This window comes from Terrapene carolina, unplaced genomic scaffold (genome assembly GCF_002925995.2).
Source record: "Terrapene carolina triunguis isolate 2854851 unplaced genomic scaffold, T_m_triunguis-2.0 Scaffold84, whole genome shotgun sequence".
In the NCBI taxonomy this organism is placed as follows: domain Eukaryota; kingdom Metazoa; phylum Chordata; order Testudines; family Emydidae; genus Terrapene; species Terrapene triunguis.
In genome coordinates this window covers 16,073,819-16,095,478 of record NW_020664435.1, presented here as the reverse complement: position 1 = coordinate 16,095,478, position 21,660 = coordinate 16,073,819, and the positions used below count along the sequence as shown (strand labels likewise).

Here is a 21,660-nt window from a genome sequence, read left to right as displayed (position 1 = left end):
AAGGACTTATATCTAATACCTGGAAATGGCACAAAAGGACATTGTAGGATTGGTATTATAAAAATTGAACTCGGCAATAAAAAGGTATCCTTTATCAAGATCATGGAAAATAATTTTTGATAAGAACCAGAGGTTATTTTTCATATTAATGCTAATGTACGACTCCTTTCTACTGAGCTGTGTTCCCTCTTCTGTCAACTATTTCCTATAAACTAATGACAGCCAGTGGATATCACTGTCTGCACCACACAGGTAAAGATCTGATCCAGAAGAGAAATCTAAAATTATACCATCAACTGTAATGTAACTCAATCATGGGGTGTAAATGGGGACATTAGACTCTAGCATTACAGAGGAAGGATCAAAGTCTAAGGCTCTGCAAAACGTCATTTGATACATGCAGCAAGTAATAGTCATGCTATCTCTGAACCAGCTGATTTACTAATGTGGGATATATATCACCAAAAGGTGGGATAAAAGGGAGTAAAATATGAAACACTGAGCCAAGATGGCTGATTTCAGAGGGAAATCTGAATATAAATAGAAACAGGCAACTGATAGAAGGAAGATGTAGGAATAAAACAGAAGTCCCCAAACTATGGGGTGTGTCCCCGTGGTGGTGGCAGGGCAGGGGGGATTGGAGGAACATCCAGGGGGCAGGGCAGGGCCCGGGCCAGCCCCCATGGGAAGCGAGGAGGGAGTGCCACCCAGCCCCTCCCCACCCCCAGTTCCGCTCTGGCCCTGCCCACAGCTGTGTCCCCAGCCTTGGCACAGTTCCGCTTTCAGCCCCATGCCAACCCCTGGCCACGACTCTGTTCCCAGCCTGGGGCCGAGGCCGGGAGTGAAGCTGCACTTGGCTGCAGGCCTGGTTGCCAGCCCACACTGCAGCCTGGCTGTGGCTCCATTCCTGCCCCCAGCCTCAGCCCCCGGCCATGGCCCCACTCCCGGCCCCAGACCCACCTCCAGCTGCATCCCCAGCCTCGGCCCCCTTACCCTGTCCGTTCCCCCCCAACCCTGAAGCCATGGCCCCACTCCCGGCCCTGGCTCTGGGGGGACAGGGAGGCATGGACAGGGGTAAGGGGGGCCACAACCCTCAAAAGTTTGGGTACTGCTGGAATAAAAGAATGGAGAGGGGGGACAGAATTAAAGAATTCAACCTAATGGGACCTTCATTTAACACACGCTGAGCTACCAGAACCCTCAGTGGGAAGAGAGATGTGTGTGCTACTGCTATGAGTGCTTCCATTGGTTCTTATATTAGGTTGTGATATTTGGCACCTTCCCAATGAGCTAAAGCACAAGCATGGTGCTAATCTTTACAGCAGCAGGGTACATAATGTGATGGAATATTTCATCCTGCGCCAAACTTTATTTTACCTTGAAGTCCTTCTCTTTTGAGCATGGGTTTTACCTTGATTTCAATCTTTTCATCCCATTCATGTGCAGAGAACCAACCTCCTCTTCTTGATTGGCTTTCTGACTTAGCACTACATTTTACTGAAAAACTTTTCCTTCTTGGGGGAAGGGGAGGAAGGTGATTTTGTGTGTGTCATAATATTATACTGAGATGTCATATCACTTTCGCGAGGGCTCAGGTTAACACAAGCACATGTTAGGGCTTGATTTTTCAAGGTTTGGAGCACATTGGCCCTGATCTAGTAAGGCACGGAAGCACATGATTAACTTTAAACAAGTCAGAAGTCCCAAAATGTGCTGAGTATTCCTTCCCAGATCCATCAAAACACTCAGAGGGCTCAGAATCTTGTCGGATTGAGTCATTAAACATTGCAAAAGGTGTCCAGAATACATAATACAGTTTAATAGAGCGCATGCCTCCTACTTAGCATACTTACATTCAGAACCTTATTTCTAGTTTCAATTGTGTATCAACTGATAGAAGGAATGGCATTATAGTCTTCTAAATACAGCAGAATGTGTTACACTTTGCCTTATGCTAGAATACCCATACATAGAGTGAGATAATATAGCGGTAGGCAAATTGGACATACCTAAAATAAAAGGCTGACCCACAGTTGCAACTATTACATATTCTAACATCTTACTTTGTTCTGTCAGAGTTTAAGGCCAGAAAGGATCATGAGATCAGCTAGTCTGACATCCTGTATCATAGGTCACCAACACTACCCAGCACCCACACACTAAACCCAGCAACTGAAACTAGACCAAAGTATTACAGCACAGTAGACCAGGCTGTCATGTACCACTGAAAGAGAATAGGAGGAATCGAGGTGCCTGAGGCCTCTGCAATGGCAGGGAAATGATTAAAGTAATCCTTGCAACTGACCTGCACCGAAATGCTGCAGAGGAAGGCAACCCCCCAGAGGGTTGCCATGCATCTGGTTTTCGACCGGAACGGCTGGTCAAAAAGGGACCCTGGCGGCTCTGGTCAGGTGATTAAAAGTCTGGTCGGCAGCACACCGGGGCTAAGGCAGGCTCCCTGCCTGCCCTAGCTCTGCATAGCTCCCCAGAAATGGATGGCATGTCCAGCCCCTAGGTGCAGGGGTGCTCAGGGAAGCTCCACATGCTACCCCTGCCCCTAGCGCTGGCTTCACATCTCCCATTGGCCGGGAACTGCAGCCAATGGGAGCTGCAGGGACGGCTCCTGTGAGCGTGGGCAGCACGCATCTCGCAGAGCCCCCAGTCCCTCTGCCTAGGGGCCGGACATGCCATCCGCTTCTGGGAGCAGCGCGGAGCCAGGGCAGGCAGGGAGCCTGCCTTAGCCCCGCTGCGCCACCGACTGGGAGCCGCTTGTTGTAAGTGCCGCCCGGCCGGAGCCCGCAACCTGAACCACCTGTCCCAGGTTGGAACCCCTTCCTGCACCATAACTCACTCCCAGACCCCGCACCCCCTGCCCCAGGTCGGAACCCCCTCCCACACCACAACTCCCTCCCGGACCCTGCACCCCCTCCTGCAGTCCAAACACCTTGGCCCCAGCCTGGAGCCCCCTCCTAAACCCCAAACCCCTCATCCCCCGCCCAACGCCAGATCCCACACCCCTAGCCAAAGCCTGCACTCCTTCCCACACCTCAACCCCCTGCCCCAGCCCTAAGCCCGCTCCTGCACTCCAAATCACTTGGCTCCAGCCCGGAGCCCCCTTCTGCACCTCAAACCCCTCATCGCCTGCCCCATCCCAGAGCCCGCACACCCCAGCTGGAGCCCTCACCCCCTCCCACACCCCAACCCCCTGCCTCAGCCCGGAGCCCCCTCCTGCATCCCGAACCCCTCATTTCTGGCCTCACCCCAGAGCCCACACCCCCTCCCGCACCCCAGCCCAGTGAAAGTGAGGGTGGGGGAAAGCAAGCGACAGCGGGAGGGGGGCTTGAGTGAGTGGGGGATGGGGCCTCAGAGAAGGGGTGGGGCCTCAGGGAAGGAGCAGGGCAAGGGTGTTTGGTTTTATGCAATTAGAAAGTTGGCTATCCTAATCCCCCCACCCAAGGTCACTGCCAGTCTGACCTGGTGGAAATTCCTTCTTGACCCCGCATCTGGCAATCAGTTAGGCCATGAGCATGTGAGCAAAAGAACCAGCCAGCCAAGCAACAGAGAGAGAGAGAATATTCGCTGCCACCTCAGAGCACTGGTCCACCTTGTGCAGTGTCCCATCTCCAGCCAGGGCCACCTCTGATGCTTCTGAGGAAGGAGATCATTGTTGTTATATACTAGCATTTTATTATACAGTGGAACCCCGCTATAACGCGATCATTGGGGTCCAAAAAATTCAATCGCAGTAAATGCGGGGTCGCGTTATAGCGGGGTTCCACTGTACTTGTGTTCAGTTTGCAGCAGTGTGTGCGCCCTGGCTAGCGGGAGGGAGGGAGCGGGGGGAGAGGGTGGCCAGCAGGGCCAGCTTTAGGCCGATTCGCCCCGGCGGCGGTCGTCTTTGGGGGCCCCGCTCCCCTGGCCAGAGCGCCGGCCGGAGCGCGGCAGCCCTGCAGCCTCGCGACACCGGCCGGAGCACAGCAGCCCCGCTCTCCCGGCTGGACCTCCGGCCGGACCGCAGCAGCCCCGTTCTCCCGGCCGGACCGCGGCCGGACCGCGGCAGCCCCGCGACACTGGCCGGACCGCGGCAGCCCCGCAGCCCCGACCTGCAACCCAGGCCGGACCTCCGGCCGGATTGTGGCAGCTCCACTCTCCCGCCCAGACCACCCGCCGCAGCCGCAGCCGCCGGGGCGGGCTGGAGCCGGCCCTGCCGGGGACAGAGATGAGAACCCCAGGGGCCCGCCAGGGCTGCAGGGAGAGTCGCTCCTGCTGCAGCCGCCGGGGCCTGGATCCCAAACGCCCCGCGCCCGCTGCAGCCGCCGGGGCCAGACTCGCCCCGTGTTATAACCAAATTCGCGTTATCGCGGGGCGCATTATAGCGAGGTTCCCCTGTAGTACATTACCATAAGCCCTAATGCATTTTCCAAAAGAATTGGAGCCTATCATCCGATACTACTCACAAGATATTATTAAAAACAATATCAAAGTGCATTTTTAGCTACAAAAGGCAACATTCTTCTATCTAATCTGCAGTTTGTCTAAACTACATTTACAATCTCTGTTCCAGGCACAAAACTTCAACTGACGACATCAATGTAAGTTCTAGGAGGGGAACAAAAGCAGAGTGTGCATTAAAGAGCTGCTGTTTAGATAAGAGACCCACAGTGTAGCTCAGATAGGTAAGTGTTGCTTTATGATTAAATTACATTAGCTCTTAATGTTCAAATACTTTTAGGTTTATATAAGATTGTTTCAAATCAGTTTTAACACGATGAAATGTGAAACACTGATCAGTTCAAGGGCCTAGAATATTCCATACTATCCACAATATATGAATGCACTTTTCTATTAGTCTAGTGATGATATAACTTTTTTTCGTGTGCATTTTGTAAAATTGTCACTTGGTAAAATCAACTTTGCTCTACTCTACTTTAAGGTTGATTAAAAATGGTGGCCAAAGACAGTTATAACTTTCACATGTAGCTTTTTCAGTACTTTGGCTCCCCCTTGTGGTCATTGTGTGCAAACAAACTGATCAAATGTGACTTTCGGTCAAATTAAAGAAGCAATTTCTTGACATATTAAACAATTGCATTTTAGAACAGCTAGTTCTAAAGCACACAAGGAGAGAGGGCTATTCCCCATGCAGTCCTATGCAACATACAATAGTTGGTTGAACTGGTTTCTTAAAGCTGCTATGTCTTTTCTGCCTTTCTTCCCTGTCTTCATTCAATTTTTTCCCTATCCTATATTCCTAGTTCAATTATTTTTTCTTCCTCACTTCTTTCTCCCCCTTTTCTTTTCTTCTTTTCCCATCTTTTTTTTGGGGGGGGGGGGAGTTTAATGACTCTCATACTCTCCTCCCAACTGTCCATTAGAAGAATATCCCTGTTTAACAAGGATCAGCACTAGGCCTGATACTATTCAACATTTTTATCAATGATCTGGAAGTAAATCTAAAATTCCTGTTGATAAAATTTGCAGATGATACAAAGATTAGCAGAATGGTAAATAATGATGAGAACAGGGTAGTCATATAGAGTAATCTGAATTGCTTGGTAAACTGGGATCATTCAAACAAAATTATTTTTAATACAGCCAAATGCAAAGTTATACATCTAGAAACAAGGACTGTCGGCCATACCTACAGAATAGGGGACTGTATTCTGGAAAGCAGCGACTTTGAAAAAAAATCTAGAGGTCATAGTGGACAAGTAACTTAACATGAGATCCTAGTGTGATACTGTGGCAAAAAGGGCTAATGCAATCCTGGGATGTATAAACAGGAGAGTAGGAGTAAGGGGTTGATTTTACCTATGTATAAGGCAGTGGTGAGATCGATAATGGAAAGAACAGAAATTTTATTAAGATGAGGTTAAAAAAAGTGAACAGAGTTTGAGCATAGAAATTTCTGGTTATCAGGGAATAACGTACAGATTATCGAGGGTGCAAAGTTTGGTTTAAGATCAGGTGGCATAAGGAATACATAATCTGCAATATCCCCGATTGGGGGTAAAAGGTTGATGGGTCAAAGTACAGGAATTGAGATATGAGGGTATGAAGTTCATAGAGTGGCTATGTTCGGGTGTGGAGTATAATGAGTGGATATGATGATGAGGATGGATTGACCCTCATTTGGTGAGATTTAATGTTCAGAGAGTTTATGGTTCCAGTTCATATGATCCAATGGAGAAGGTCACTTGGTCCCTTTCTCATAGTGGGAGAACGATGTCACTCTTGCTCACGCCTCCTGGTACTGTCGGTGGCCGGTGATGTGCTCGATGTAGATGTCCCTGGACTATCGGATGGTGTCTGAGACCATGAGGTAGATGTCCCTGGACTATTGGATGGTGTCTGAGACCATGAGGCGCCACATGAGCCGTGCGTAGAGTCGAATGATCCTGCAGGGGTCCCAGGTGCCCAGGGCTCCGACAATCAGGGCGTCCATCTGCACTTCGTAGCCCTTCACTCTCAGGGTGTCAGCCAGGGGGGCGTACTTTTCCAGCTTACGAGCTGGGGCTTCGCAAAATGCCGGGGTCCTGTTCTCAAAGGAGACCGTGACGTCGACGAGGATGATCTTTTTCTGGGCCTCATTGGTGACGACCACGTCAGGTCGTAGCTGGCTGTCGGTACCGGGGATGGTGCAGTTCATGGAGATCTCCCCCAGGCGTGGCGCGATGGCTTTCACCAGGCGGTTCTGGATGGCGTTGAGGCGCAGCTGCCAGGCTCTGGAGTGGGGTTTGCAGCTGCACAGGACGTGGGGCAGGATCTCGTTGGAGTAGCCGCACTTCCTGCAACGCTTGTCTCGGTTCCCGTGGCGGACGGCTCCGTTGAGCGGGACGCAGTTGAGCCGGGCACGGTGGATGAGCCGCCAGTCGGCGAAACGGGTGAAGCTGCCCCCGGCGAGGAAGTGGTTGCTGGTCAACTCAAAGGCTTTACGCTGGTCTGGTTTACGCTTCAGGGTTTCCACGTACAGCGAGTGGATGGCGGCCTTCAGAGTCCTCTCCAGCAAGCCCCTGGCGCTCAGGGTGACGATGGTGTTGTTGTCGCTCCTGATGTGCGGCACCCGGACTCCCAGCTCCTGGTGCTCCTTGCACCACTCTCAGTGGCAGCCGATGCGCTTCCCTAGGCGATGCGTGGCATTGCGAGTGCGGGACTACAGTGAAGCGATGTCGCGCCCGTCCCGTCCAAATTCCCCATCCAGGGAGCTGCTCAGGAAGGTGGCAATGTCTTGGTTGGAGGGGGCTCTGCTGATCCGCTTCTCTGTCGCATCACGCAGGGCATTCGCCGCGATGTTCCTTACCATGGCGTCCGGACATGTCAGCAGGCGGAAGGCGTGGGTGATCACCGCGACGTACATACAGTTCTAGTTTCCACATTTTTAAAATAATGTTGACAATTTGGAGAGGGTACAGAAAAGAACTACAGAAATGATTCAAGGGCCTAAGAAAATGCTTTGCAGGGAGAGATTTAAAGAGCTCAACCTGTGTAGCTTATTAAAAAGAAGATTGAGAGGTGATTTGATCTGTACATAAGTACCTTCACGTGGAGAAAATACCAGGTATTTAAGACTCTAATCTACTGAAGAAACACGCAAGAACAAGTAGCTGAAATTCAAAGCCAAACAAATTCAAATCAGAAATAAGACAATTTTTTAACAATGTAGGTGGTTAACCTTGGAGCAAAGTACACAGGGAAGTGGTGGATTCTTCCATCTCTTGATGTCTTCAAATCAAGACTGGGTGAGTTTTGGAAAATGTGCTTTAGCAAAACACAAATTAAGCTTTAGCCAAACAAATTATTAGGCTTGAGACAGGGGTAACTGGATGAATTTTAATAACCTGTGATATGAGAGAGGTCAGACTAAATGATCTAATGGTCCCTTCTGGCCACAGGTGTGATGCACAAAGTGATTTGCAATGCTGAGCATCACGGCACCTAACTTTTAGGCGTGTATAAAAATCTCAGGAAGACACTGTGATCCATAAAGCCAAATTAGATGCCTAGGCTCTCTATACAATGCATAGGAGGTGTTAGGCACCTAAGAATGCTATCAATAAAAGCCAGCATGCTAAGTGGGGAGCTGCCTAAAATAGCCAATGGGAGATGCCAGTCAGAGGGGTGTGTGCTAAATCCTGCCTCTCTCACAAAGCCAGGTGCCTAAGGCCAGGACTATATTACAGACATATATCAGTGTAACTACATCCCTGAGCAACCCAGTTATACCAACCTAACAACCAGCGTAGACAGTGCTATGTCCACGGGAGGGCTTCTCCCATCGACACAGCTACCTCCTCTTGCAGAGATGGATTAACTATGCTGATGGGAGAAGCTCTCTCATTGGTATAGTAGCACCTTCACTCGAGCGCTACCAGCTGCGTAGCTGCTCTGTTTAAAGTGTAGAGCTGCCCAAAGTCTGGGCTACAGGGAGATGCCTATCTCTGCTTAGCAATCCGTGAACAGGAATCAACTGTCTCCTGGTGGCTTAGGCACCTAAGGCGTTTCTTGCAGGAATGAGTTAGACCCCTGCCTTGCACCACATGCAATTATCAGAGGAGAAAAAGGTGGTGGCGGCGGGTGCTATTGCCCTGAACTTTTAAGCCAGTGGTTAGAGCACGCAGCTGGGATATGGGAGACCTGGGTTCAATTCCCCACAGAGGGGGGAGAAAGAATTTAAATGTGGATCTCCACCCATCTCTCCCATGGGTGCTGTAATCACTGAGCAATGGCATATTCTGATGTGAGGCTCCCTCAGTCTCTCCTGTTGAAACTGTTCCACTGCAGATTAAACAACAAGAGTGTGATTGGAGCATGGGCACTGGAACAGGGCTCTCCATCTCCCAGATGGGTACTCTAATCACTGGACTACTGAGTTATTCTCACTTGCTCGCTCTCTTCCCCGCCCCCGCAGACCACTGACTGTTTCACTGTGGATAAATACTGAAATAGTCAGTGGAACATTTAGAATTCAGCAGGAGTTTTGTGGACTACAGTGGAGCCTAAAACTGGGATTTAGGCATCTACCTTCGCAGATTTAGGCTTGGTCTCCCTATCTGAGCCACCACAGTATAGAACAGAAATAAATTAATGTGGGTGTTTCTTCGGCCTCATTAGTGCTACCTTTTGTACCAAAAAGAAGAATGCACAATAACCGCCCTACCCAAGTCCCTTAAAGCAAAAGAAACGTTGATTAAATTCCAAACTTTCATTAACTGAACAGATGAATTCATTTGTAATAGGATGGGCTGTTGGGAGCAGAGCTTCCCCCCCAGGGAGGAGTAGAGTAGTTAAAGTCAGGTAATATGAAAAAAAACTAGCAAAAATTGTTAAAAGTTAAACAACATAGTAAGCGAGAGAAGATTGTTTTATATCAGTGTTTCATTAGACTTCATAGCAACCTAATAGTCTTTGTGGGGTCCTAATCTATCCCTATATGCTATTATTTGCTTAAAGTGAAAAGCCTTTTGACAAGGATGGTGTCTTAACGCTCCATATTTAGTCAGTGACCATCTCAACACATGAATTAATGTATCATTACATACAATATGCTTTTGTACAGGGTGAGGGCAGTTTTAAGGTGCAATACATCGAGACAGTTCCTGCCTGAAAAGTTTACAATCCAATAACAAAAAGATAGTAAAGTGTCTAGCACAACTGGGGCCTTGATCCCTCATTTGGAACCCTAGGTTCTACTGCATTACAGATAATTATCCAGGATGACATGCACTCGGGGGGGGGGGGGGGGGGGCGGAAGAGATTAAACATTAACCACGAGGGAAAAGGATATAACCACCTCACTGTAAGTAAGTAGCATACAATCCCAAATAACTATAGAAAAGGATCATGATGGGAGATACTCACCCAGATTGGCAGAAATGCACAACCTGGCACATATGTAACTGCACAAATACTGAAATGGCTCCATCTGTGCTCCAGCATCTAAGCTTTTATTTTAAAAAATAAATAAACCTACCTTCACACTTGTGAAGAAAGACAATAATTCAGCACCAAAGCCTGAAGCTACAGCCAGTCTGAAACAAATTAAGACTAGATTTACATTAATCTCAGTGGGGTATTAACTGAAACCTGATGGCATCTTGATGTCACTGTTGCTAATTATTTCATTACTGATCTATCTGGTAAAACTATTAAGCAAATGTGTTTAACCAACATTGGATATAGCAGTAAATGGTGGGTAACATTATCTAGCAGAACAATTGTGAAGGATTTGTTGGGGAGCGTGTATGGGAGATGGGATGAGAAATTCCAGCCCATCCATCCATATCTTCCCAAAAGTGGTGAAAGTAATAGGGGATGCATCCCTCTCCTTAGTATCAAAAACTTCAGCTTTCTCCAATCCTCCCCGACAACTTTAACAATGCAGGTTTGCATTTTCAGTGCAAAAGCTTACAACATACTGAAAATGTATAAGCAGTTCAAGCTCAATAGAGCAGTTTAAGAGATTTTACTAAGCAAAGCGCTAGTTCTGAATATACCTGACCCTTCTGCCACCTTACCCATTTGCTGAAGTATTTAGTTCCATCTTGCTGCAGAGTACTAGGCCTTATTGCAGGAATGTGTACATAATGGTATGCACAGGTAGGGGCTACAGATCCAGTAAAAATGCTGTTTGGTACTCTTCCAGTATTTTAGTGCCCAGGAGGAGGAATAGGTTTGTAGGTAAAGCAGAGATTGGAATAAATTCTTAGCTCTAACAGACTTCCCTGAGCACATTATTTAATATCTGTAGAATGGGGATAGTAGTTCCCTGCCTGAGAAAGGTGATGTAAAATAACTTCACAGATGTTTGAGGCATTCATGCTACACAGAGTGCTAAAAGTACCTAGCTAGAGTGCAAATACAATGTGCTTTCAGCAGCATTATAGTATTTGAGGAGTCTTAATGGGTAGGTTGGCACTACATTACCCAAGTGGAGAGAGTAGGTGCCAGCTACCTTTTTAGATAGCTTGTTATTATTCAGTAATTATGAAGTGCAGGTATTTTAAATAAAGTTTAGTGTGTGTTAAAGTTACATGTTAGATGAAGTTCTGTTATGTCTCACTAAGCATTGCTACTTTACTGAGCACACTTTATGATAAAAGTACTAACTGGTACATGAGTGCATAAAGGGCTAAAGTGAGCTTTCCCCTCCTGCTCCAAGTTTTAATAATTCTTTAGCAGTTACAAAAGTTAAGCCAGCATTAAGATGTAACCACACTTACCTTAGGCCAGCACTGGAAGGCTGTAGCTTCTCAACCGTTGAGTGCTATTAGCATTTCCGTTAGCATTAGGAAGACAAGATATTTTTTTTTTTTTTAAGTATTTGTTACTCATTTAAAAACTATTTTCCAGGAAAACTAAGGAATGGGTCACAGTAAGATATAAATAAAGTTAAGGGGTACTATAAGGGGAAAATTCAGAATTTGAATATGTACCATAAGGAATTAAAGCATCAGAAGACTACATTAAAATATACTGCAAAGTAAATCATCACTTTGTTGTTGTTGTGGAGAAAAAAGCTTTCCAATAAAGACATGTTGCCCTGCCTAGGTGATGGCCTGGTAGACTTTTTTCCGTACACCTCCTCCTCACATGGATATTTTCCATACCCAACCACTCAGTGGTTTGCTTTTTCCCCCCATGCCGATCCCTCTATCACTCTTGCTTCCTGGAAGCCTAGTGCCATAGTGCAGCCACACAGCTTTGAGCTATGACCCCATCACTTCTCAGTTAATAATTTCAGACATTCAGGAGGTATTCTGCTGGGAAGGTTTTTTAATTTATGGTATCAAGCAGACAACCTCATCATGTGTCTGAGTGGGTGGTACACAATAAATACATTTATCCTAACAATTCAGTTTTGTCTACGGAGAAAACAGTTGAACCTTTTAAAAATTCCATTTTACACTGTGCAAAATCAAGTTTTCAGAAGTGAGCAAACAACAGCATTTGCTAAAGTGAGGCAGACAGGAAGACTTCATTTCCTTCTTCAATACTGCAAGTGCAATTCCTGCGCCTGTTGAACAGAAATTGCCTCTATCCAATTGATTAGAGGTACTAATGAGAAATATTAGCTAGATAAGAGTCCTTGTTCACAGATTCAAGCACAGTTTTTACATTGTACCTTGCTAACTCCCAGAGCACTTGTTCATAACCTTTTCACAACAGGGTGGGTCCTTCTTTCAGGAGCCATAATAGATATTATCTATGACATCTAGGACAGTCACTAGGCTCTGAGCAGTTTTAAGTTAACTGTCCCTTTAAAAAGTTCCTATGAAGCAGAGCATTTCAATCATTATGAAGAAATTTTTGATGACAGGGCATGCGTTGTATCATGCAGAATGAAATCAGAATAATTTGCATAAGCCAGGCAAGGCTTTCCGATAGCGGACACTATCAAAGTAGCTGGGACTTTGCCCAGTTTGCCTGTCAGGCTATGAAATAAAAAAGCTGCATTGCTAGTTCCCACAAAAAACAAATGTCTCCCTAACTCAGTGATATAGCTATATTAAGTATTGTAGTCAAATTAATTCCCTTGTTTGATATTCTTTGCAGGAAGAGACAAGAGGATATGTGGGGAATGCCAAGAAACTGCTCCTCTCTTTTTTGAAGAGCTGACCTATGTCAGAACCACCATACTATTGACTAATATCTGGTTATATTCTTTAGAATGAAGGAAGCACAAAAACTTTTCTTTTTTTAATTGCATGATCAGGAATGACTACAAAACATAGAACATGATTGTACTCATTCAAGCCCAATCCAATTTAAATGTATTCCCATAAGCTACGACTGCCAAACAAATGTATTCTTTAACAACCATCCATGAGCAATATTCTCTAGCTGATGAGACAGATTTTAAGAGGTTTAATATAGTGCATGTAAAAATAGAAAATTTAAAAACCAATCTCATCACAGAAACACTTTCATTTCCTTTTCTGTTGTGAAATAAATAAGGCAGCAGATAACTATTACTTAGAAGTGGCATCTTTGAGATATGCTATCAAGTCTGCCCTCTCAGTCTTCTTCTTAATGCCAGCAAAAATCATCTTTGTTCCTGGGATGTACTTCTTCGGATTTTCCAAGTACTCCATCAGTGTTTCCTCACCCCAGGTGATTCCTAAAAACAATTAAAGTTGTTAATATAGATTTATAAGCTGAGCCATCAATTACACATTTGAAATAAATTAACCTTTTCCTCAAAAATCACTTATCTAAAGGCAAACATTTTAAATTAAACTAAATATAATACTTATAGAACTACTGCCATTGGTAGCTGGATGTCCTCTATCACTCAGTTACCATTCTACATCTTCCATGTAACTTGGAAGAGTAACACTTTAGTTTTACCTTTGTTCTTGTTTGCTTCTGTGTAAGAGAAGCCGGCAGCTTGGCCAGTCTTCCGTCCAATTAGGCCATTCAGGTTGGGCCCAGTCTTGTGCTTGCCTCCCTTTTCAACTGTGTGGCACTGTGCACATTTCTGAACAAAGATCTTCTTGCCCTTTTCAATGTCTCCCATTTTCAATGCTGAAAAGGAAACAATACCAAGGTCAGGTCGTTTTTGGTGCACTTTAGAAGAGACAGGAAAACATATGTATATTCTTAGGCGAGGCCGTTCTGGAGAGGACCCAGCGGTCTAAAAATCCTCAGATATCATTTCATACACCCAACGAGAAAATTAGCAGGGCTTGACAACAGTTCTCTTGGCTTCAGGACTTAGAAGCTACAAAGCTCGTTCTGACTAGAAAGCAGCTGCCTGCAGGCTCGTGAAACAGCTCCCCACAGAGCGTCCAGGGACCTGACAAGCGCCCCGGGCAGGGACACCGAGGGAGGCTGCAAGGCGCTGCAATGGAGCCGCTCCCAGCCCAGCCAGACACGGTCCCGCGCGGCGGCAGAGGGCAGCCCCGGACCCAGCAGCGTGTCCGGTATCACTCCTGGGACTGAAGGGTCCCGGCCCGTCGCGCTTCAGGCTGACCTTGGCGGTGGCCCCAGCCAGCAGCCGGGCCCCCAAATGGAAACGGCACTTCCGCTGGGCCGGTCACCGGGGGGGCAGCCGGGTGCGATGCGGGCCCGGGCAGGGGGCGCGGGAAGAGCCAAGGTCGGGGTGATGCCGGGATGGTGCGAAGCGGCCGCTGCAGCCCGGGCCGGACCCCCTCCCCCGGGCAGCCCGAGCCGGACCCCCTCCCCCGGGCAGCCCGGGCCGGACCCCCTCCCCCGGGCAGCCCGGGTCCGCGCCTGCCCGACCGAGACCAGAGCACCAGCAACCCCCTTCCCCAGGAGAGCCCCCTCCTCGCAGCACGCACCTGCCGGCCTTCTCCGCCCTCCGACCGCTATTGTCTCTGTCCCACGCTCGCTGTCTGGGCCCAAGGACACGCCGTACCCGAGCCTATGTAGCCGGTGCCACTACAACCAAACTGCATCGGCACTCGGCCCGCCCGCTCGAAGCGCTGGCCAATCAGGTGCCGCCCTGGGAAACTTTGATTTGTTTCCTTACGTGTCCATCAGGACAAACGTCACACAATGTTAACAGCAGGATAGGTAGCTTCCAAGTAGACCCGGTCTTCGCCTTATCCTCGTTACGAAATGGCGCATGACGTATGTGAAGATACGTAAGAGGTACGAGGGCGCGACTAGGCGGTCAGACCTTTGCGCATGCGTACAACAGTGAGCCGCAAAGGTCAGCAGTGCAAGGTGAGGCTGCGTCCTCAGCGTGTGCCTCGGTAAAGTCACGTGCTGCCTCTTTCTACGGGCCCCGGCGGAGGAGCCTAAGCAGTGATGCGAGCCGGGAATCCCGCAACGCGCAGGCGCGGCGGGGGGGAAACGGAGCTTCCCTTGCTGCGAGCCCTCAGCGTCCGGGCTGCGGAGCGGCGGTGGGTCAGGGCTGGTCACTTGCACCACGTGCTTCCCAGCCAGGGCCGGGGGGAGCCTGGCCGGAGAGCACGTGACGTCCAGGCCGGGGCCTGACTCCCACTGCTTTGCGTGACAACAGGCATCGGGTTTGTTTAACTGGTTGAACCAAACCCAGGCAGGTCCCTGTGTGGAAAGGCTTCCCTTGGTCTGAAAGGGATTATGCTGGGTTAGCACGCTGCCAGACAAGCTGACATCGATGTCGGTGTCCACACACAAAGTTGCCCTGATTTCACTATGTTGGGTTAAAATCACGCCTGTAGTTAAACCAGTGCAACTCTGTGTATAGACCCGGACTGTGTGTTTTACATGTGTGCAAAAGGCTACTAAGGGCTGGGCTACTCTGAAAAGTTAGATCAGTGTAGCTGCAGCTCTCAAGGGTGTGATGATGGGAGAACCCTTCCTATCATCATAGTAAGCATCAACACTGACATGTTACACCGCCGCAGCTGCAGTTTAAAGGTTTAAGTGTAGATGTAGCCTAAATTAGAACTGCAGTTTTTCACACTTGCTCTGCAGAGGTCTGAATGGGCACATGTGGTACAAGACAGAGGAGAATCATGGCACTCATTTTCACATGCTGATCTCTGGCACATTCATGTGAAACTCTGATGTCTATGCTGAGAGGAATTTTTTAAAGGGTTTTAACAAAATTTGCTTCAGTTCTTTTGAGTTAAAGAAAAGCTTTTAAAAAGTTTCTACTATAAAAATAAAAATATTGCCACTCTTTTTCCAGACACAACTCAGAAACAGCTTAATTTTGAAACTCGGTGTGTAATGTTCACCAAAGAGCATGTCATATCTATGCTTGGAGGCCAAAACACACTGGATATAAAGTAAGTTAGAAATATTTGAGGACTGTGTCCTAGGCAGACAAAGAAGAGGGCACTTTTGAATGGATGTCAATGGGCACCAGTCCACTTCAGAGACTTAGAGCAGCTTAAGACTTTATGCCACTATAAGTTCTTAAAGCAGCTTAGAGGGTGTTTTTAGCCCTTTCCTCTTTTAAGGACATAGGAAACTAGGAAATTAAAAGCAAAACCATTGTCAATACAACATGAAGGTTGAAAAATTAAACTAAGCAGTGTTGCCAAGTCTTGGGATTTTATTGCAGTTTTTGTGGTATTTAGTGTATATCTTGAGGGCAGCTCTGGAACTGTGATTATGTGAGAATCTCAATTTTAATAAAAAAATAAGTTCCGTGGCTCTAATTGTGACAAACACCTTGAAAACATGACCCATGTGGATCTTAAACATTCAAAACCAGCTAGATCAAATAAAAATTGATCTAAGTTTTTTAAAATCATGATTTTAAAAACCAACCTAGTGATATAGTGTCCTAAATCATGATTTTTGAATGGTCATCATCATCATGTTCCCATTACGCCTCTGGCATTTAGGGCAGCAACCTCCACTGCTGTCTGTTTCTGGCAAGTCTTTCAATGGTTCCCCAGCTGTGCCCCAGGTTTTTCAGGTCAGCTTCCACAGCTCTTTGCCATGTTGTTTTCAGGCAGCCTCGTTTTTGCTTGCCTTCAGGTGTTCATCTTATTGCTACTCTGGTGGTGGAATCAGTTTCCATCCAAAGCACATGGCCAATCCCTCTCCAACGCCTCCTGGCAATGATGGTGCTCATATCCTCTTGGCTGCACTGTGTCAATAGATCTTGGTTTGAGATTGTTCTGGGCCAAAAGATATGGAGGATTTTTCTGAGGCAGGCTGTATGGAATGAAGACAGTTTAGACATGTCATACTTTCTCATTCCCCAGCGTTCTACATTATAAAGTAATGTTGAAAGTACACAGGCGTGGATGCACAGACCAGATCTTCACTCTACAAAACATAATAGAACAATTCTTAGAATGGCAACAGCAGCTCTACATAAAGACTTTGAGAAGGCTTTTGACAGCATTCACAGGACCAGCCTATGGTGCATTCTGCGGGCATATGGAATCCTTCTCCGTATAATCAACATCATCAAAAGCTTTTATTTCAACTTTACATGTAGGATAGATTACAGTGAGCTCAGTTTTGAAGTAAAAATAGGAGTACGTCAGGGGTGTGTCATGTCTGCAATCCTCTTCAACATTGCCATTGACTGGGTAATTCAGCATACAACAGAAGACATGCCAAGAGGCATTAAATGGACACCCTTCTCATCCCTTGAAGACCTGGACTTCGCAGATGATCTCACTCTCCTATCACATATCTAACACCATATACAAGAAAAAACAACTCAACTCAATGCATTCAGCCAGCAAATTGGACTGAAAATCAATCACAATAAGACAGATATCATGACCTTTAATATTGCCTCACTATCACCAGTACGGATAGAGGATTATGTTTTCACCAGTGTAGAAACATTCACATACTTGGGCAGCACCATCAGCCAGGACAGTGGAACAAGCCAGGACATCCGGAACAAAATCAGTAAAGCCAGGAACACCTTCAGGAGCTTAAATACAGTCTGGAAATCATCAAAATACAACACCAAAACCAAACTCAAGAGTTTGAATGGTAGAGGTTGGCAACTTAAGATTCATATAATTAAACTAACATGGCCATGTTACATGCATGCTATATTTTTGTGAAGGGATCCTTCGGGTCCAACCTGGAATTGTGCAACCACTGTGCCCCCTTAACTCTCCAGCCTGGGTTGTCTCTCACAATGCTTTGCCAGTGACAAGCAGCAAACCCCTCCAGGCGCTGTTACCACTCAGTCACAAGCACGCAGAGGCACACCCAGTGAAGTTGCATGAATACCCTCTAAGCCACTCATGACCTATACATGTGGAAACATCAGCAAATTTCCCAAGCCCCCAGCCTTACATCCTAGAAATATACCATCTTACAGTGTTCCAGACCTCTTGAACAGTGAGAGCTTATTTATTAGTATGCCACTTCGCCAAAGGAACGTGGACATGCACCAGCTTTTGTAACCTGAACAGATTCCCTAAGCACTTTAGACAAACTCACTGGTAAGGATAAAACATTAAATTACATTTAGTAACTACAGAAAGATAGATTTTAAGTGATTATAATTGGTAGGCATAAAAGGTCATACAAAAGGTTTCCATACAAAAATAAAAAGTAAACACGCATTCTAATGCCTAAACTTTTAGATTAAGCAAAAGTTGAATCAAACAGTTTTTCTCACCTCACTGGATGTTGCAGGTAGATTGTAGTTCTTAATACACGGGCTGAATTTCCTTCTTATCCTGGGACCAGTCTTTTTGTTGCCTTCAGTGTAGGCAGGTGACGAGAGAGGTCATCTCATGATGCCACTGTCCATTATTCTATACTTGGAAAGAAACTGGCCCAGGCATGTCCTGGACGGCCTTCTTGAGTCACAGAGTTGAGCAATTCTCATTGTGTGGTGCTGGCACAACGGTCTCTTATTGGCATAAGAGATGACAGCATCTGCCATACGATGTTCTGAAACAGTCCAATGCAGAGCATTGTTTCTGGGGGTAGGTTGAAGCCTGGAAGTTGTTTTATGGGGTTGGTAATGGTGGTTGTTTAGGAAAATAGCATTATCCCAGAATTCTTTCTGGTGTGCCTCGAGTCTGAATGAAGATGCTTTAAGAGCTTTAGCCTGATCTCAAAAAGAGTGCAGAAGACCTCATAAAATGGTAAGTTCAAATTGGCCATGGTTTGGTCATACTCACAAGCTGTGTGTTCTTCTATGGATTTTGTTTGGTGGTATGTATGCTAGAGTGGACAACCACTGAATAGGTGTTGATGTTAATGTTCCAGTTATGATTCTCATTGCAGCATTAGGGAGGATGGTCCTGCAATTTGTGGAGAACTGTCTTGGCTTCTGTACTCCCCCAGTGGAATCGGATAGCGAAAGGACCTGAGTCCTTGCCCCAACTCCCTTTGCCCAGATGTCTTCCTCACCTTAAGGACTCCTCTTCTATTTTCCCACATGGCAGAGTCCTTGTAATCCCGGTAAGACTGTCCCAGGATTCCTGGAAGGTTTAACCCTCAATCTCGTCATGGTCACTTAGGACAAGGGCTAGGATGTCCTCCACTCTGGGATACTTTCTCCTTACTGGCTACTTCCCTGACCCACTAATCAGTACATTGTTTAAACCAAATACAATTTATTAAACAACATCAGTAAGAAAAAAAGGGACAAATGGAAAAGGTTAAAGGAACAAGTCTCTGCAATTTAAGAAAAGTTCACAGTCCGTTCTGCACAGGTCCCAGACATCATTCCTTCCTTCCCAGGACCTGGTTGCACTGCAGTGAGACTGCAGGTAAGACACTTGCCCTGGGGGTGGCTACATGCCATCAGGCTCTAGGTGGCAGGAGCCTTCCTCTTCCCCCACCCCTCCCAGCATTGGCCCTCCTGTCATGTCGGGGCCCTCTTGTCTGGTGATGTCTCCCTCTGCAGAGCAATCGCTGCCCGGGTCCCACCTTGCTCTCCCCAGCTGCTCACAGCGCTTGGCTCTGGTATTACTTGTGGCACAGCCAGCGTCCGATATCCTGGCTCTGGCCCCGCAGCTCCTCGCTGAAGCTCCGATTTGGCTCACTGTCGGTGTGGCTGGTCTCCACTGCTCCAGCTCCCCAGTTCCAGGCTGCTCTAGCTCCGCTCTGCCTCAATGCTGCTGCTGTTATTCTGGCTCCAGCCCAGCTCTGCCTTCTCTGTCTCTGGGCTGCTGCTCTCTCCCCAGTTGCTGCTTTGCTTCCAGCTCAGCTCTGGCTGCTGCTCTCTCCTTAGCTCTGCCCTACTCTGGCTCCGGCCACTCCAGCTCACAGGGAGGTCAGGCCCCGGGCTCTTGACTCCCTCATTGGCCTGCCTGCTCTGTCAATCTGGCTGACTTGGAACATTGCCCTTTCCCCATTGACCCTGGGGACTGTCAATCTTAGGATCCTGATTTCTCTTGGGCCCTTTCTCCTGGTACTGGGTGAGAACCAACCAAAAAAGATCCCCTCGAGTTTCAGTAAGTGGCCAACAGCCCCCTTACATGTGTATCCAGAGATCTAGTATATAAGCTGCCTGCTCAGACTGGTGTGCAATATTCAGCAGTTGAGTATACCAGTGCTGGAGTCACTGGTTAAAGTGTGTGCACATCAGCACCCCAGGTTGTGCCTGCAAGTTTTTGGATTGATTTCAATGGACTATCTCAGTAATCAAGTTAAGCGTATGCTTTAGGAATCAGGCCTAAAAGAGAAAAGCCACTTGTAGGTAAGAGAAAAATGGGAAGAGTTAAAAAATCCCAAGATAAATATAGTAGAAATAGGTATATTTCACTTGGAAACATCAGACCCTAAATATGATTAATGAAAACTATGTAGCCCTTTGTTCGATTCCTGCAAAGTTTACAATACTTTTGTTAATGCTGTAAATTTAGTAGAAATATCCATATAAGAAATTGAAACAGAATATCATTGCTTTCTGACCCTGTATAGTGTGTTTTTAGTAAGAACTTTGGATAATGCTTTAGTGGTAAATTGTTGGATTAGATGTGTGGGAATTGAGAGGACTGGAGAAGCATCAGACAGCATTAAATGCAAATCCTGCACATAGGATGTGGCGTGCTTACAAGCATTTAATGTGTACACTGTGTGTTATTTTCCAGAGCTGAAGAGAATAAAGTGGTGGCTTTCTGTGCCAGAATCTGTGTCTCTCTCAGTTGTAGGAGTGGGTTATTAATCAGAGTACATTTACAACATAGTATTCATTTGTTCCCATTGTCTGAATTTTAGCATCAGGGTGGCATTTGTTTATGAAGTTATTGTTTTAATTTTTCAACTATTTTCACATTCTAGGTACAACTGAAATACTCCTAAAAAAGGACCCTGACTGTTTTTCTAACACCTCAAACCATTATGCAAGAATGATGCACCTTTTTTTGAAACAAAATTATTTTTATTGAATTCTTTTTTTTGAAGGGAAAATAGTGAAATCAAATAAATATGTACAGAAGGTTAGGTCCAGTTACTAATTTAAAAAAAGGAGAAATATATTCACAGTCAGAGTTCTTTTAAATGGAAAACATGTAGCTAAGAAAGGAAAGATAGTTTTGTGGAACTAGGATAGGACTCAGGCAATCTGGATTTAGTTCTCAGCTCTGCTACAGCCTTTGTGTGTGACCTTGGGCAAGTCACTTCATCTCTGAGCCTTGATCACCACCTGTAAAATGGAGATTAAGTATACTTCTCTATCTCTCGGAGATATTCATTATCATCAATGAGGTGCTTAAATAGTATAGTGATAAAGGCCGTAGAAGTACCTAGTTAGGTAAAGTATATGGAATGTTATATATATGAAATACAGTACGTATGGAAGTTGGTCACTTTGCTTCTGATACTTATTTACTAATGAATGTGACTAAAACTTCAGCCATTTTGAAAGAGGAGGATTGTGACATTTGAAAGTTGGCAGTAAAAAACTCAACCCTGGAAAGTGTTCACCAGTGCTTGAGCAGGTCAGATTCCATCCATCAGAGGGCACAATACAACTGCACTAATTGCAGTTGGCCTACCTTATTTCCGTATAGCTGGTCAAATCTGCCACTTTTTCAGTTTACTTTTTAATCATTTTTGCTAATAGATAAACTAATTGGGCTGTTGAGACAGTCTCCTGCTGTGATAAGTGCCTCTGCAGCTCTGTTATGGTCAGAGATTATTATCCTGTCACTGTGTTATCATTTGGTGGCATGATCTAAAGTAAATCTAAGTTATAACCTTGTAAGTAGTTGTAGCAAAAGAGGTTGGCTGTCAAATGATTCTCCAGGGCATCAACCT

At 46.2% G+C, this 21,660-nt stretch overlaps 1 protein-coding gene across 1 annotated transcript; it reads right to left on the bottom strand.

Moving 5' to 3' along the window:
• Positions 1-12,563: 12,563 nt before the first annotated feature.
• Positions 12,564-14,407, bottom strand: LOC112124272 (cytochrome c). The gene is made up of 3 exons (XM_024222791.3): positions 14,301-14,407; positions 13,348-13,524; positions 12,564-13,117 (listed from the first exon to the last, which is right to left on the bottom strand). Exons 2-3 carry the CDS (start codon positions 13,514-13,516, stop codon positions 12,969-12,971), a joined length of 318 nt encoding a protein of 105 aa, XP_024078559.1. The 5' UTR covers positions 13,517-13,524; positions 14,301-14,407; the 3' UTR covers positions 12,564-12,968.
• Between the last annotated feature and the right edge of the window lie 7,253 nt (positions 14,408-21,660).

Coding starts and splice junctions, on each gene's coding strand:
- LOC112124272 (XM_024222791.3), bottom strand. CDS start 13,516: ATGGGAGACATTGAAAAGGGCAAGAAGATCTTTGTTCAGAAATGTGCA. Junction 13,118..13,347: donor AGAAGCAAACAAGAACAAAG/GTAAAACTAAAG, acceptor AATTGTTTTTAG/GAATCACCTGGGGTGAGGAA.